General features: G+C 42.4%; 1 protein-coding gene across 2 annotated transcripts in view; it reads right to left on the reverse strand.

The window, feature by feature from the left end:
• LOC138267525 (cysteine-rich secretory protein 2-like) overlaps positions 1-17,361 on the reverse strand; it is a 183,936-nt gene that overhangs the window by 76,184 nt on the left and 90,391 nt on the right. For both annotated transcript variants that reach the window (XM_069216535.1, XM_069216534.1), the window contains exons 3-4: positions 9,860-9,967; positions 9,668-9,765 (exon numbers count right to left, since the gene is read on the reverse strand). In XM_069216535.1, coding sequence (XP_069072636.1) covers positions 9,668-9,765; positions 9,860-9,967 — 206 coding nt within the window. The remainder of the gene's footprint in view (positions 1-9,667; positions 9,766-9,859; positions 9,968-17,361) is intronic.

Raw genomic sequence — 17,361 nt, forward strand, 5'->3', positions numbered from 1 at the left:
AGTTGCAATAAACCAAGAAAAGAGGGAAAAACTACTGATCTGGGCATAATTAGCCTTACATTTACAAATACCCACCTCAGGATAATGACCTCCTACTTAAGTAGTACCCGAGATACATATTTACCATTCACTCTTGATCCCAGTTAAAGCCATCTCAGATTTTCCTAAGTGATTTCACTGCCCAAGGGCCTCTAGTCTTAGCAATAGCTGATTCACATTCATATATTTGACAAATGATTGCCGCCACCTTTGGGGATAAAGGAGATATCCACGTCGGAGCTACACATAGCCAAGCAAAAACAATAATGATCAACATCAGAGTACTAAAGCTATCAGTGTGCATGATTAATAGCCCAGCATGATCTCCTTAACAGATAGCTCGAAATTATAGCCTGAGTGGTCTATGACTAACTGAATTACACCAAAATCCACATACCACAGGACAATTCACAAGCATGTGTACTTTATCAGCTGCATGACAACCGCACTTCGGACATACAGTCTTAGTTGAATTATGGTTAATTGTCCATTTAGAAATGCGGCCGGTTGTTTAGGAGACATACAAGTAGTCTTGAACTGCTATAATTTAAGACTTACCGAACAGGGCCGATTTGTCAACAATCTCTAATGCACGCTGAATTTTATCCAAATAAATCTTAGTTGCAAGCACCCTGCTCCACTTGGTAGTAAGCAGCACACTATCATCTTTACCATATGAACTAAACCTCAGATATAACGCACTGATCAAGGCTTTTCCGGGTGCCTCATACAAATAAGACAGAATCCCCGACTCATCAAGATTTTCTTCTTGCATACATGCAAAAAGTAGCCTCAGAGCTGCAAGTATTTAAAAAATGAACTGATGAGGAAGCTCATATAACTTCTGCAGACAGGCAAATGAGCAACCTCCATCACTATCTTATATCTGTCTAAGAGTCAGCACCCCCACCTTGCCCAAGCTTTCCCCACTGGGTTATGGAAAAACTCAGGAAATGCTTGGTTTCCACAAGCGGAATATATGCATTTAAGGTGGCAAGTGAGTACTTACCGCAGATCTCTTGCCATATGCAAGCAATGTCCCTAATGACTTTAAATCTCACTTGTTTGAAGTAGTTGGGATCATTGAGCCTATGAAGGAGGAGCTTTGCGCCTGTCTCTAAAGCCATTTGACACCCTAAAATAACTGGTTGCAGCTCCCAACCAATAAGCAAATTCCATATGTGACCTCAAAGCCTGTACCAAAATAGAGCTTTAAGTCGGGTAATTGAATCCCCCCCCCTTGAGTGTACGGCAGTTTCAGAAGCTGACCGGTCTTGCCTTGCCCAGCTATACCCCCATATGAAACTGCCTAAAGAGCCCTCAACCCTCCTGAAGAATGAAACTCAGAACTCAAAGTGCGATGGTACAAAACAAGTACAGGAATTTTGGGAGGATATTCATTTTAATAATATTACATCGGCCTATGATACTAATAGAAAGCCAGTCCAAAAAACATAAGTCATCAGTGACAGTATGTAGTAGAGCCCCATAATTCAATTTAAAGATACTATCATCCTGACTGGCGACCCTTACTACCAAATAAGTAGCAGTTGGAACCACCCCCAGAATTGTATCTGCCAGCTTGAAATTGAGTAAAAGATGTGTTTTAGCCAGGTTTAGTTTATAGCCAGAAGGTGCACCAAACTTATTAGCTTCATCGGTTTTATGAGAAGACAGCAACATCATCGACATAGGCAGCAATTTATGAGCTGGCTAGCATTTGATCTTACTGGCGCCATCCCTTCATTTAAAAGAAGGGTCTTCAAATGAGGGTCAATATAGAGACGAAACTTTGCGTCTGAGTTTATTAAAGAAATAGGACAATAAAAGCCTGTATCCACCGGGGGCTTACCCTTCTTTAGGAAAACAGCAATGTTATTGTGATTCCACGTGCGGGGTATTTATGTCCCCCCCTTATCTACATGCCCGATCAGCTTCATGAATTTTGGCACTATAATATCTCTAAATTTTATATCAAATTTGAGTGGGCTAGAATCTACCCCTGCAGCTTTCCCAGAAGGTAGAGCCTTAATAGCATCTTTTAACTCAGACACAGATATGTCCCATGTAAAGCTACATCCTGGGTGTCATCTAAATGTGGCAGTCTGCAGCCCTGTAGATATTCTAACAGATCAGGCTGGTTGAATAATTGAGGCTGGCTATAAAGATCCTGAGAAAAAAGTGTAAACTGCCCTGCAATTGTTTGGGGGCTTGTATTCAACACTCCGTCTGTCCCTTGAATACTATGAATGGTACACCTAGATTTCTTATCTGCAATCTGAAATGCCAGAAGTCGCCCAACAGACTAGCCATATTCATACAGAAGCAGTTTATTTTTGTGATAGCTAGCAGCCACTTTTGTCCTGAATCCTCAATCTAAGAGGCTGCAGCTCTCGATTAATTCAAGGTATGCAGCTTGTTCGCCAGAATTTCCATTTGCAATTGCCTGGACATGTCAAAACTCTAAATCCCTCACCCTCTGACACAACTGATCTACACCCTCTTGCATAGCCTGATTCTTAGTGAGAATAAAGTGCAAGGTGACCCCATATATATATGCTTTCATAGCATCCCAAACCACCTGCAGTGGGGCCGTTCCAGTATTCAGCCTTTTAAATCCTCTTTATAAACCTGCCCTTTAGCTCCAGTAATCTAAGTTGGCATGGAGAGATCAAGAAAACATAAAGTTCCTGCTCTCCCTTGTACCAGCCAGTGCCTGGAGTGTAAGAATAACAGAATTATGATCAGAGGCAATCTTATGGAATACCTCAACCTCAGCACCTTGGACTAGTAGTTGTGCCCCTGCAAAGATCATATCTATCTTGAATATTGTTTATGAGGAGAAGAATGAAAGGTGTACCCAAGACTCAAGGGATGCAAAACCCTCCGCACATCAATCAACCTGTCTAAGCGGGCAATTTCCAGAATGGATGCTCTTGCCTTGGCCATGCGTCGGTGTGCATGACAATTGAATCTATCTCATCGTCTATCACGCAGTTAAAGTCACCTATCCCGCCAATCTAATAATTCCAGACAAAGCAAATCAAAAATATCAGTATTCGGGCCATATACTACACAGATAACATACATATAGCCATATGGCAAAAGCTGAGCAATCACCTACCTTCCCCTCGCATCCACTGATATTTTAAGTATCTTAGCCTCAATGTACTTGACAGACATTATTGCTACCCCCTGAATGGAAACAGGCTGTGAGGTGCTAAGGACTGTGTTGTAGCCCAATTGTTTCAACAATGAGCGATCCTTATATGCTAAGTGCATCTCAGTAAAACACAATAATTTTTCCTTGTATTTTACCTCTTGTACTAGTTGGCGCTTGCCTGCTCGATTCAAACCAGCCACATTCCAGAACATGATTTTCAACCCAGCCATTGCCATATGTCATAAGTACTTGATGCAGCCACCCCTAAGCTACCTTCCAAACAATGCCATAAAACAAATTACATTTGATAATTTTGACTCTTGTTATCCCTGCAGACCCCTCTCCCCCAAAACCAACGACCATTCATCAAGCAACTTATGGCTTGCATACCTTCCCACATCCCTTTAGCCCTCCTCCCACCTGTGTCCACAGAAAGGAATGATCCCTCCCCTGTGCTGTCATCTGATAAGACAGCACTGTGAAATCTCAACTCCAGGACCACGCACCCCACCTACCCTTGCCACCCCACACCTGTGTACAAAAAAGTAGAAAGAATTTTTATGAGGAGGCCTTAGTATAGCAAAAACGAAATCAGGCAGATTTCATATAACTATTGGTGACTCAATATAAACAATATCCAATGGTTATAGATCTGGAGGGCATTCAACTATTTCAAAAAGTGACCACCCCCAAATATGAGAAGGGACATCTCCTGGATCTTTTTTTTAGTAACGACCTGAAGATCCTGATTTACATGGCCACCACTCTTCCTTGGACAGACCATTTTCTTATCCCATTTAAATTGAAGAAAGCAGAGGCTAGAAATGCAATCAAGCCCACCTCAAGAATAGAGCAAAGATGGGCCAAACTCTCACCCTCTGACTGGATGGCTACTCTTCAAAACTCACTACCCATTTTAGGGGAAAAAATAGATGATGCCTACGAATGCTGGGAAAACTGGATAGTGCAAGTGTTACATGAAGATATCCCTCCATGCAAGAGAACAGGTAAAACACTCTAAATCTGCTCCTTGGTTCAATGAGCATCTTTTCTCTTTGAGATAAAACTGTAAGCAACTTGAGAGGAAGTGGAGGAAAACCTATGACCCATGTTGGAGCAGATATGTTAATTAAGAAATTTCTAATTACTTATATGTGTGTAAAATAATGAGAAAATGCATAGAGAAATTAATAGCAGAAAATAATGTGCGTGTTCAGAAATGTGCCCTCGGGGAGTGGTCACCACATGTACTAAAGTGACTAAACGTGTAAAATAAAGAAAAATATATGAGAAAAATGTACTAATATATCATAATGAGATGTATAACCTATGTTTTGTATTACTTCAATAGTTGAAGTTAGCCGTACCAGAGGCCTAGTTTCACTGGGCCTTGTTTGCTCTGAGCATGAAGAATTCAAACACTTTGCAAAGGACTGATAACCGGGGATTGCAACCTTGAACCGCTCAGAGTTCAACTTGCTTAGCTAGAACATTCTGCAAATGTACCAACGGGCAGGAGATGGTGAAGACAATTTGAAACAATTATGTGTAATGTAGGCTAAATGTACTTTCCCAGGACATGAACAATGGAATCACTGACTAGAGAACCCTGTGCAACAATTTTGATACCTGAAGAGCCTGATGATGTCCTCATCGCAAGAAGAACCAATCAGCATTTTGTGAAATATAAGAATATGATGTGGTAAATAAAAACTATAGGTTAGAATCATATCTTCCGACTGAGTGACCAATTAGTAATTAGTGGGATGGACTGGGAGACCCTAATAAAAAGTCATGAGAAGGGGTGAGGAATCAGAACTGCGGGGAGAAATTTGATGACGTCAGGAGACGCTGTCCGAGGTGCTGATATTAGGCTCATACTCTGTGATCCTGATCTGTAGCTGACTATTGATGACCTGACGACAAGGACTTACTTGTTGCTTATCCATCCTGGATAGGTAGCTATGAAAATGTGACTGACAATTTTGTGCCTTTTCTTCTAGGTACCAACTGTGCTGTTTTACAGAGATTCACACTTAGGTAGATTTTTCCAAATGAATGTTTTCTCTAAATTGTTTTTGCATGAAGACCCACATGATAATGCTAATCTTGGCTAGGTAGGCTGTTAGGGGGGAACGTTGACGGTGAAAAATGACTGACGAACTTAATTGCTGAGTTACATTATTAATGCTGATATTCATAGCTTATGGTGTTGCTTTGTCGTATATGTTTTCTACAAGAGATAATGGGGGTTATTACAACTTTGGAAGAGGTGTTAATCCGTCCCAAAAGTGACGGTAAAGTGACGGATATACCACCAGCCGCATTACGAGTCCATTATATCCTATGGAACTCGTAATACGGCTGGTGGTATATCCGTCACATTTGGGACGGATTAACACCTCCTCCAAAGTTGTAATAACCCCCAATGTCTTTTAACTAATGAATTAATAAAGAGTAGATTTGAATAAACTTTGAACTAGCAAATGACTTAGAATTGTAAGCAATAGGGAATAAAACTTGTTTACCCTTTCCTGAGTAGTGGTTATTTCTGATTAGTATGGTTTATATTGTGGTTTCATAATTGTCTATCTTGCTTATTGATGTTGATTATTGGTTCAGTGATCACTGCATGACTAGGATACTCCATGCGAATCAAAAGGTTCATCGACCTATACGCGTCCCCTTGTAAGTTTACTTACTAAGGACTGGGCGCGCTAACACCCACAACAAAAAAATGACTAGAAATCTGCCATTAGACAATATCACAGTAACATTGAAAAGGCTCAGGATAGTTACTATGAGGAGAAAATAAGACAGGCCTTGAATTCCTCAAAGGATTTGTTCAAGATTGTTAATTCCCTCATTAACTCCGACCAGGAGAGTCCCCTTCCTCCGCCTTCTCTGAGGCACTCTAATCAGATAACAGGTTTCTTTCAGAAAATAAGTGATGGATAGTTATGAATCCCTCTCAGGCAATCCAGCTCAACTCTCTTCGCAAAATTATAATTCCCTATGGTTGCATTCTCAGTGACTCTGACAACTTTGTCAAGGTTCAATAAAGAGATTGTACTGGCGTACCAGAGTAAGGTTGAATCAGGCTCACCCCTTGCCCTGCCTCCTCACATATTTTGGTCAAGGGGTGGGAAGTACTGCTCCAGACTATTGAGGAAATATTAAATCTCTCCCCCAATTTAGGGAGAGTTCTGAAGAAACGGAAGCATGCAGTGATTAGGCCACTTTTGAAGAAATCCCATCTAGATCCTGGTGTCTTGGGCAATTATCTACCAATCTCTCTCCTGCCCGCTTTGGGGAAGCAGCTTGAAAAACATGTCAACCAAATACTGGTGAACTTCCTCGAAGATAACCATTCCCATCACCCACTCAGGTGGGCTTCCGAGCTCAACACAGTGTGGAGTCAGCTCTTCTAGCAGTGAAGGAGGAACTTAAACACCGACTTGACCAGGGAGGTGCTGCTGCACTTATACTACTAGATTTAAGTGCTGCCTTTGACACTGTAGACCACTCAATTAATTGAGAGACTGAAGGAGCTTGGAGTGAAGGGTAAGGAACTGGATTGGTTGATGTCAGATATCTGGAAAAATTGTGATTCAATCTCTGGTGTTATCCCGCCTGGACTACGGTAACTCCCTCTACCTCAGATCACCGAAAAATGTGACAAAAAAATTACAGGTAGTTCAAAACATGGCCGCTCAAACTCTTCCTAATATTCCCAGATGCGAAACAGTGAACAAAGCTATGAAAACGTTACACTGGCTACCTATAGAAGCCACAATTAAAACGAAATCCCTTTGCATGGCACATAGAGCACTGAATAATAAGAAACCTCCGAGGAGCAGAGATCTTATCTCCCCATTCTTTGCAACTAGATCTCTTCGATTTCCACAAGTCAACTTCTGAAAGTGCATGCATTGAATGGGATTGTGATTACTGTTCTACCTCCAGTACAACAAACATTGGGGAATGTGTATTTATGGGGGGAGCAGGAGATGTATAATTCTAACTCTAGTCTAACAAAGAGTATATACTTGAAGGTTCACGTTCACTACACCATATAATACATTTATCACATTAAAAATATTTTAAAACTAAAAACATTCAAAACCATTAAGATATACATTCAAACAGTAATTTATGTTTGAATGTATAAATAATTAAAAATTTAATAAAAATAATGTTAAAATATTTCTTAATAACAACAGAATATCTCAAATGTACCCTGAAAGCAAACATTAAACAAAATTCTGAGTCAAAATAATTTGTTAAACATTTTTAAATACACCATCTAAATGGTTAATTTCCCAAAAATGATAAAATAGCACCCATTAAAGTTTAGGATGTGAAAACTTTTTACAAAGAGTATTAAGTGTGAAAAGAACCCTTGAGGGAGCTAAGGCTGACTATGGAGCTTGGCAAGACTAGAACTGGCATGCAGCAATATTTGAATCTGTTTGACAAGTTTGCCTTGGGACTTTTTATTTGTTGGTGCAAAGGTTTCAGGTGAATATTAGTGTGGATAAAGTCAACTAATCAAGCCTTTGGGTACAGTACTTTGAGGAGCTTGCAGAAAAGCATCCACAATAATCCACTGTTTGTATTAGTGCTTGCCCTAGAAAATGTCAAGTGGAAATAAAATGTAAATATTTATGGAATCTTTATACACATTTAGTACCCTCTTTGACTGTGCCTTCTTTGCACTTTTTCTAATAGGTAGTTGGAAACTTTGGAGTCAAAGACATGTAAGAGTATGCTAAAATGTTCTTCAGTAGTACTATTTCCTGTACTCAGTAAGTGCTTTTGTGAATTGGCCCCTTTGAGTTCGAGGTTTCTGTTACCTGAATCATATTTCTTATAGATCTCTCAGTTGGTGGTCAGTGCTCCAAAGCTAAGCGAAAGCTATGATTTCCTCTGAAATAGAGATCTGGCATTAGCTCAGTCCTCCTACTCTAAATATGGCACAGAAAGTACATCCAAACATTTTCTGTGCTAGGTACAAGCTTGAATCTTTTTCTGAGAGTCAAATTATAATAACAAAGAATCCAACTAGTATTAAAAGGTTTTTCACAACTTTGAGTTCAGAAGTAATACTGGCACAGGTTTTCAACAGCTGCCAATGGTGTGTGGAATAAGTACATCTCCCTAGTTATAGTCAGGCTTTCATAATCCACTGTGATTTTGAAAAATACTATCAAATTCAATGGAAGAGAGACAGATTTATGATTTGCAAATGCAAGACATCAGATAAGATTAAGTTCAGTCCATCAAGAGGTGAGTGATGTAGGGTGCAATGGATTCATTCATTCCCAACAAACTCCATGTCCATTTTGCCAATAGTCAAGGTAAACTAGGCAAGCTTTTCATAAAGTAGCTGTAAATTTAAATCTGACATGAACATGCTACATATTGATACGTGCTACTTTAAACAAGCTTTGGCAAAGCCAATAAGTGTGATGCTCTCTCAGGAGTGCCGAAAACAGCAAAAAAACTCTGCTGCAGTGAAAAACAATTCAAAAGGATTGTTTTATATATGCAATGCATGGATGGAATAGGGAATTAAGTGTGTAAAGACAGAGGGGGTCATTACAACCCTGGCGGTACAAGACCGCCAGGGCTGTTATGATGGAAACACCGCCAACAGGCTGGCGGTGCTTCACAGGTCATTACGACCGTGGTGGAAGCGCCACGGTCGCACCGCCGGGGCCGGTGGTTTCCCGCCACAATGGCTGCCGGTAGTAATCCGCCTGGGCAGCGCTGCTAGCAGCGCTGCACAGGGGATTACGGGTCCCCCTACCGCCAGGCTTTTCCTGGCGGTTTGAACCACCAGGAAAAGAATGCAGCGGTATGGGGAGTCGCGGGGACCCTGGGGGCCCCTGCACTGCCCGTGCCACTGGCATGGGCAGTGCAGGGGCCCCCTGACAGGCAGGCAGTGAAAAGCGCGACGGGTGGAACTGCACCCGTTGCACGGCCGCAACACCGGTTTCCACCCACCAGCCCAGCGGGGATTTCCAAATGGCTGCGGCGGGAGTGCGGCCGCATTGGCGGCCGCCCGGCGGTCCGACCTTGCCAAGGTCGTAATGAGGGCCAGAGTGTACTTTTCAACTATGAAATAGCCCCTTATGTTTTCCAATAGAGGTGGAAAGATACACTGTAACAGCCAATAAAAAGAAAATAAGAATAAATTACTCCTATGGGCTGACTCAAGATGTAATTGACAATGTCTGAAGCTAATGGCTAAATGTTCTTGCTCCAAACAAGCCAATGGTTTATCAAGGAGAGGCACAACCTGTTTGGTCTTCTACTGAATTTAATAAGTTAGCCTTGGATGATGCAAGCGCCATTGCACGTCAAACTCGGCAATAGAGCAGAATGAATGTATTTCAAATTTCCTAAAATAGTGTTTTAATTCAGGCACTTTTGTTTAAAGCAATAGTTAATCATACTTACGTGGGTCCATAGTTGCAAACAACATAGGTGAATGCTCCAGGACATCTTGACCCATTTAAATACCCACAGCCCAAATACTGTGTCCTAGCCCAAACAAGCTACAAAGGAAAAAAAGGAAATTAACCATTATCAATTAAGATTAACACATAATGTACTGTAAGACATCAGCAGTTTTTGATTATGGCGTTTTACCTGTGTGTAGTGTCCACAAATAGGGCCTGAACAGAGCCCACTGGAGAAATTATACCAGGTGACCTCATCCCACCAGGTCTTCAAAGCAATATAAGTCCGAGAATATAACTGAAAGGAGAACCAAACACAGATATATAGATTTAGTTGCAGGCTTTATTCTCAGACAGCTTTTAAAAGATATTCATTTTTTTACTTTTTTTTATACATTTTACAGACCTTAAAATTCAGTCACTTTTAGGAGGCTGCTTCAATACTTATGCACCACTTTTGATATTTCTAGTAATAAATAATTAACTGTGAGGCCCAGTCAAACCTATTTTGTATTATGTTTTGTACTACTACAACAGTACAACAAATATTCCACAAAATGCTATTCACAAACTTCCGTACAGAGGTTATGCTTCTGTGCTGAGATCTCTGCCCCAACTGAGGAGTCTCCATACACAGAAGTACGTTTTAGTAGTAAATTTGGAAGAGTCAGAGGGGAACAAATGTGAAGGGAATTAGAGAGGAGTAAAGAGGATAAGTTTAGGAAAGGCTAGGGAGGGACATGCATCTACCCACAAAACAGTAAGCCCATTGCTATTCACAAACTCTCCTTTTAATGCTGCTACAGCTACCAAGGGACCTAAAACGGAAGTAAATTACTCTAGCTCAGAGCTGAAGTAAGTCCAGCACCAGCTCCGAACAAGACAGAGAAAAAGAAGAAGGAAGAAAAAAATTGGAAAACAAAGACAAAGATTAAAAGGATGGATGAAAAGAAACCACAAGAGTGAATTAAAGACGAAAGGTAGGATGATGGAAGAAAGTCACAAGGTGAAATAAATTAATTTAGACCTTGACATTCCACAGCACTTGCTTACGGCACCTCTAGCACCAGGCTCCTAAAAACATTTTGAGTCACTGCACCTATTTATTTATTTTTTGGAAAAAACTAGAAACAGCCTAAATAGTAAATAGATAGTAATAGTGCTATACCAGGACCCCCTCAAACAGTTGCTTCTTACACATGAGGGGTTTCAAGTATTTCCATATGGGGCAAGGTCTCAGGCACACTCTGGTGGATGCCTTAGGGCTGGATCCCATTTAACAGAGAGATTGCCACTCATAGTTCCTCCTTACTGTGCAGACCAAGTGATTTAGGGCCCTGATCTGGAAGATTTTGATGTGACTTACTCTCGAAAAGCACCAAATACAAAGCAAAATCTTCGAAAATCATGCCCAGGGAGAGTGTGTCGTTGGGTACCTCGGGTGTTTAGGTGGACTGTTGTATTGGTCAAACAAAATATAAGCCTGAAAGAAGCCTGAAAGAAGCTTACATGCACGTCGTCAAGTCATTCGTCATTTTCATTACTCTGATATAATTTTGCATCGTGAAATATGCGAAGATTTTGCCGTTTCGAACGTTTGCATGGTTTTTGGCAGTAAGAGACTAGTTTGATTGGAAAATGACTCAGTTGAAGTAATTTTCCATTGGAACCATTCAAACTGCAGTAGTTAGAGTAGCTTTTGTTTGTGAGGTATGCCCCAGAAAAGTCACGTGAGATATTGGGCAAAAACCTTTCATGCTGATTGCATAGAACCCTAACAATCATCTGAGATCGAATGTGAATGGAGTAGCTGGCTAGCACATTTCCTCATTCAATAATCTTTTATTGTTTTTGTAACCCTTGGCCCTTCCATTTCATAGTCAGTGCCAACACTCAGTTGGCCTGAACACTAACCCGAATTAGAAGATCCTGAGAAGGATCCCAGTGGCCCAAATGTATGCTCTTTTTTCTTATTGGTTCACACATCATTCATCACTGTAGTTCAGACAGTTGTCTGCCCTCCGTCATTCTGGTTTGTCACCCTTGAGGGCCCAGACATGAGGGCAGCAGTAATTCTAGCACAGTCATAAACTTCAGTTTCCAGCAAAATCTATATTACACATTTCAAAAAAATTCTATACAGCATTATTGGATGTAGTAAACCCCAGGCACCGTCCCACCTACCAAAAACGTGTGGAAGTCATGGCCGACAAATGGTCCAGTAATAAGGAAACATGCAGAGACACACATGGTAATTCTGTATCTTGCACGTCACTCCCCGAAATTGTGTCATCAACCTTAAAAAAATGCATAGTAAACTCTGGGTGATACTACTGTATACACTACCGATAAGCCCAGATGCCAAGATACCACTTCATCATTACAATGCAGCTTGTGACAACCCTTCTGTGCCAAGTCCAAAGACCTAAGGTCACCAAAGTATCTAAATTGCAACTTATCCAACTTTTATGGGAAGATCAATAACTGACCCTACAGCCTCAGATCAGTAGATTTTCCTGGTCCCCTTATTCCAACCCAGAATAGAGAAATTACATTGTTAGCAATAAATCTGTATGGCTGCTGTGCTGCCAAAACCAAACCCAGACCTAAGAAAAATATAAAGTGCATAGGTGCTTTGCACTGAGATCCTAAATATCAATTTCCTGACTTCTTTGTTTAACTTTCTCACAGATTTGTTTGAACAATTATATAGATTTATATAAAGTGCATAAGCGCTTTGCACTGAGATCCTAAAAGTGCATTTCCCGGCTTCTTTGTTTAACTGTCTCACAGATTTATTTGAACATTGATACTGGTTTGGATGCCATAAAATCTTACTCCATCCCAGCTCTGATGAATTACCATTGTAAATGTATTTGAAGAGAGTGAAACTAAATAGAGACCAGTTGAGCACTAAACAATCTGTAATAGCCTTACAATGCGATCTTTGATAATTTACAACAGGCAGCTAACATGCAGGATCCTATTTTGCTTCGGAGCAGTCTTTGAAGATGTGTGTCTTGAAGTTCTTACAGACTTTGCAGGGGGTCAGACTGGTTCTGATGTCAAATTAGACATTTTTCCAGATCCTGGCTGCATAAGTGTAGAAGGCCTGTCTTCTGGATCTTTTCTTCTTGCAGTTCTTCATCTACGTTCTGGCAGTGTCTTGGCTGCTAGTGTATCTCTTTCTGTCTGAGGTGGTTTGTTTCATACCCATATATGCCAGAGCGCTAGTCCTGATAGCGATGTTGGTGATGCAGCGAGTCTTCAAGATAAAGCAGGCCTGGAGGCGTTGCCTATGTAGTTTCTTTAGTGTATGTGATTTCTATGACTGTGGTTAAATGAGTTGTGGTGATACCTAATCAGTTCCAAGCTGGATTTAGCTAACATGGGAGAAGAAATGCATACCCGTCCAAATTATCACAAGATGCTACAGCAGGCAGGAGCTTCAGAAATGGGATTTGAAGTTCCCTTCTGCAGGGGTGTAGCTTGGTCTGTAAGATTGGGGGTGGGGGGTGAACGTCAGATTTTTAGATAGACTGGCATATAGGGGGTGAATTTAACCTTGGCGGACGGCGGAGGCCGTCCGCCAAGGTACCGCCGTGAAATGACCGCACCGCAGTCAAAAGACCGCGGCGGCCATTTAAACATTTCCGCTGGGCCGGCGGGCGCTCTCCGAAAGAGCGCCCGCCGGCCCAGCAGAAATGCCCCTGCAACGAGGACGCCGGCTCAGAATTGAGCCGGCGTAGTTGCAGGGGTGCGACGGGTGCAGTTGCACCCGTCGCGTATTTCAGTGTCTGCAAAGCAGACACTGAAATACTTTGCGGGGCCCTCTTACGGGGGCCCCTGCAGTGCCCATGCCATTGGCATGGGCACTGCAGGGGCCCCCAGGGGCCCCGCGGCACCCCCTACCGCCATCCTGTTCATGGCGGGTTTCCCGCCATGAACAGGATGGCGGTAGGGGGTGTCAGAATCCCCATGGCGGCGGAGCGCGCTCCGCCGCCATGGAGGATTCCCCCGAGCAGCGGAAAGTCGGCGGGAGACCGCCGACTTTCCGCTTCTGACCGCGGCTGAACCGCCGCGGTCAGAATGCTCGTGGGAGCACCGCCAGCCTGTTGGCGGTGCTCCCGTGGTCGGTGGTGGCCGCCAGGGTCAGAATGACCCCCATAATGTTTAAATACATTATACAACAAGCAGGGTGTATGAGAGGGGCCTGCGGGGCATTGGAAAGGGAGAGGAATACGGACTGGTAGGAGTACTAAGAGAGAAAACACAGGGCCTGATTTAAGAAAAGTGGCGCTGCACCCAATTCAGTGCCACTTTACTTGTGCCCCTCAGCGCCCCCCTAACGCCACCATGTGTGCACCGTATCTAAGATACTGCGCACCATGGTGGTAGTTAGGGGAACTTGCGCCAGCATTTTTTATGCTAATCCTGCAAAGCCAATTGAGGCCCATAGTAAACAATGGTGCACCTTCATTTAACGCCTGCTCTAAGGGGGAAGGCCCCCTTTGCATACATTATGCCTGGCACAGGCATAATGTTGCACAAAGGGTTACATGCACTGCACCACGTTGTAAATTTGGCACAGCGGTTTTGGCCTCGTTGGGCCACATTATGTGGCGCAAAAAGGGGCTAGGGGCTCTTAGATCTGCCCCACAGTATTTTGTTAAATAACCAATATATTTTATGATTTACAAAGCAGAGAGTGAGAGAATGTGTGTGTTTTTGTCTGTTGGTATGTAAAAATTCCTGCTGAAATCCAACTGACATCTCACAATACCCGATTCAAAGCACATGTACCCAACTTTTTATCAGAAAATACATTTATTAGGAGGAGGTGTAGCAACCCAAACCCCCCCCTGAAACTATGCCCCTGCCTCCTTGAATGATTATTACTGCCCCAACAATCTCAGCACAACTTGTGACTGTCTGTTTAGTTCAAAATGTCTGTAGGGCTAGGAAAAAAGGGTCTGCTGCCTTATAAAAATGAACAGTTTGCCACAATTCTGGGGCTTTACATATTCTGATCGGGTTGGTTGGTGATTAGAACAATAGATCTACTGTTCTGTTGTAGTTGTTGTTTTTACTGTATGGGGGTAATTTTGACCCTGGCGGTACGGGACCGTCAGGGCTAACACGACGGAAGCACCGCCAACAGGCTGGCGGTGCTTCCAGGCGTATTACGACCGCAGGGGTGATAATCCGCCTGGGCAGCGCTGCACGCAGCGCTGCCCAGGGGATTACGAGTCCTCGACCGCCAGCCTTTTTCCGGCGGTTTGCACCGCCAGGAAAAGGCTAGCGGAACGGGGAGTCGTGGGGCCCCTGGGGGCCCCTGCACTGCCCATGCCACTGGCCTGGGCAGTGCAGGGGCCCCCTGACAGGGCCCCATGCAGCTTTTCACTGTCTGCTATGCAGACAGTGAAAAGCGTGACTGGTGCAACTGCAGCCGTCGCACAGCCGCAACACCGCCGGCTCAATTTGGAGCCGCCTCCTATGTTGCGGCCGTGATCCCCGCTGGGCCGGCGGGTGGAAACCAGGTTTCCGCCCGCCGGCCTAGCGGGGATCTCCAAATGGCCGCGGCGGGTGTGCGGCCGCATTGGCGGCCGCATGGCGGTCAGATCTTGGCGAGCGGCATCATGACCCCCTATGACTGTACTGTGCTATCCTTACTTCTTCATCTTCTAATGTGTGAAATTTAGAATGTAGATCATGGAAGCTTTCCCCAAAGTGCTTGAGTCAGATGGCTTGTCTTGCTGATATTGAATGGTGTTAAGCTTTTGCTTTTCAGTTTAACATTTTAATTCTCCACACTTGTATGTGTGTTCCTCTTCATATTTGGCGACAAGCGTTTTGAGCACCAGGTGACAGCCACCACCCATTCCTCCATTATCCTTAACATTATGTGCAAGGGCATATATACATTCTAGATGCTTCTAGCGTCAGCAGTTGTTCTTGCATTGAGGTGCACCTGGATCAACTGAGGTTAGCAGTGGCAAGGTGTGTGGAGATTCCTGGAGTTCTCCTGTCTGTCTATCATTGCGCTCTGTTTGTAATGCTATCTGTATTTAAATACTGCTTCATCTTGACCACTGACTCCATTTTGTGCTTAGCTTAGCTATAAACACCGTCATATTGGTGTTGCAGGTATTTTTCCACACATAACTTGTGCAACATGTTTTTTGCTCCTTTCGATCTCTTTCTCACCAAGGCAGGGACATAACATGGAGGAGTGAGGGAGAGATAAGGATGTACCAGAGAATGTTTATGGTACAGCAGGGAACAGTTAGGACTTGGGAGCGCACCTTGGGATGTGGTCAATCTCTAAATATGCTCTTTTTACGATGACCTGGAACAGCCAGTGTTTGAACAATAACTTACTGTATGAGAGGGGAAGTTTCTAGAATTCTCCTCTCCAGCTTGTTTAAAGTATATAAGAGGGAAGCTTGATGACCGGGAAGACAGAACTCATTTCTGGGAGAGGACGCCTTGCTCGGATCCCATTGTGAGGAGTTCTTTCTTTTCATGGTCGTTTGGGTTCATGACTTGAAGCTGGCAAAGAGATGATGTCTATGTCAAGCCCTATGGTGATGCATTTTTAATCCTTATTTTTAGCTTTCCATTGTGCATGATTATGTAATCACTATATGTAGATATATTATCCATGGCTGAACTAGTGTATTTTCTTTATAATTCCACTGCTGTGATTATTTTCAGAAGTGAACTTGGGTTGTTGCATTTGACCTAAATGCTCATATTATACTTTCCCTATACAAACCTTGAGAAGTCCCTTAATACATTCATTACTCAGACTAAGAGTGCTGCATTTCTTGGCATCCCTTTCATTTTGTCTACTCTCAGTTTCAAGTACAGCCAAACACTTTTGTACACACACAACCTGGCAAAATTGTGGTGAGATCCATGAAGTTCTGGGTATTTTTTTTTGTTTGAATCAAGCAAGTGCAAGAAATGTTTGATAATCAGAGTCAAGAAAAAGATACACTGGTTATCAAAGCATCACAAAAGCTAAACTTTTACAGTTGTGGCTAGATGCCATGTCTCAAGTAGCAGGAATTATCAAGCCTATAGTTAAGAATGTTTAGGTGTGAAAATGTAGATCATTTTCAAGCAAATGCACAGAAGTATTAGAAAAGTGAATGTTGTTCAAGAAGTTGAGCATGATTAAGGGAATTTAAAGTGAACATAGTCTTGTGCATGTCTGACTATGAAGAAGACATACAGGATGACACTAAGAAGTTGGATGGTGTTGGAGAAAAAACATCTGTTCCTCCTGAATGCAACATATGTAGTGATAAAAAGCCCTATAAGTATTAGTTGATTCTGATTCACCATTTACAACCATTTTGAATGCATATTTAAGAAAGTATTGGAAGAGCAAACAGTTTGAGGAAATTGATGTCAGAACATTTGCTTATCCTGGTAGTACATGATTATCTTTTCTTTTCTTATATATGATAGAAGAAGGCTAGAATTTCATAGCAAAAAAGGGCTAATATTTGTTAAGTTGACAATACCAAGGTAACTTGGGTAAATCTCTAAGACCAGAAAATGCTTCCCAGATATGTTGTGTCTCTACTGTTAACAATAAAGTGTTACATGTTTTTCAAAAGTATAAACCTATTTTCAAAGAGTTTGGTAGTATGAGGTGATTTTCACATTAAATCAAGTTAG

This window comes from Pleurodeles waltl, chromosome 12 (assembly GCF_031143425.1).
Source record: "Pleurodeles waltl isolate 20211129_DDA chromosome 12, aPleWal1.hap1.20221129, whole genome shotgun sequence".
In the NCBI taxonomy this organism is placed as follows: domain Eukaryota; kingdom Metazoa; phylum Chordata; class Amphibia; order Caudata; family Salamandridae; genus Pleurodeles; species Pleurodeles waltl.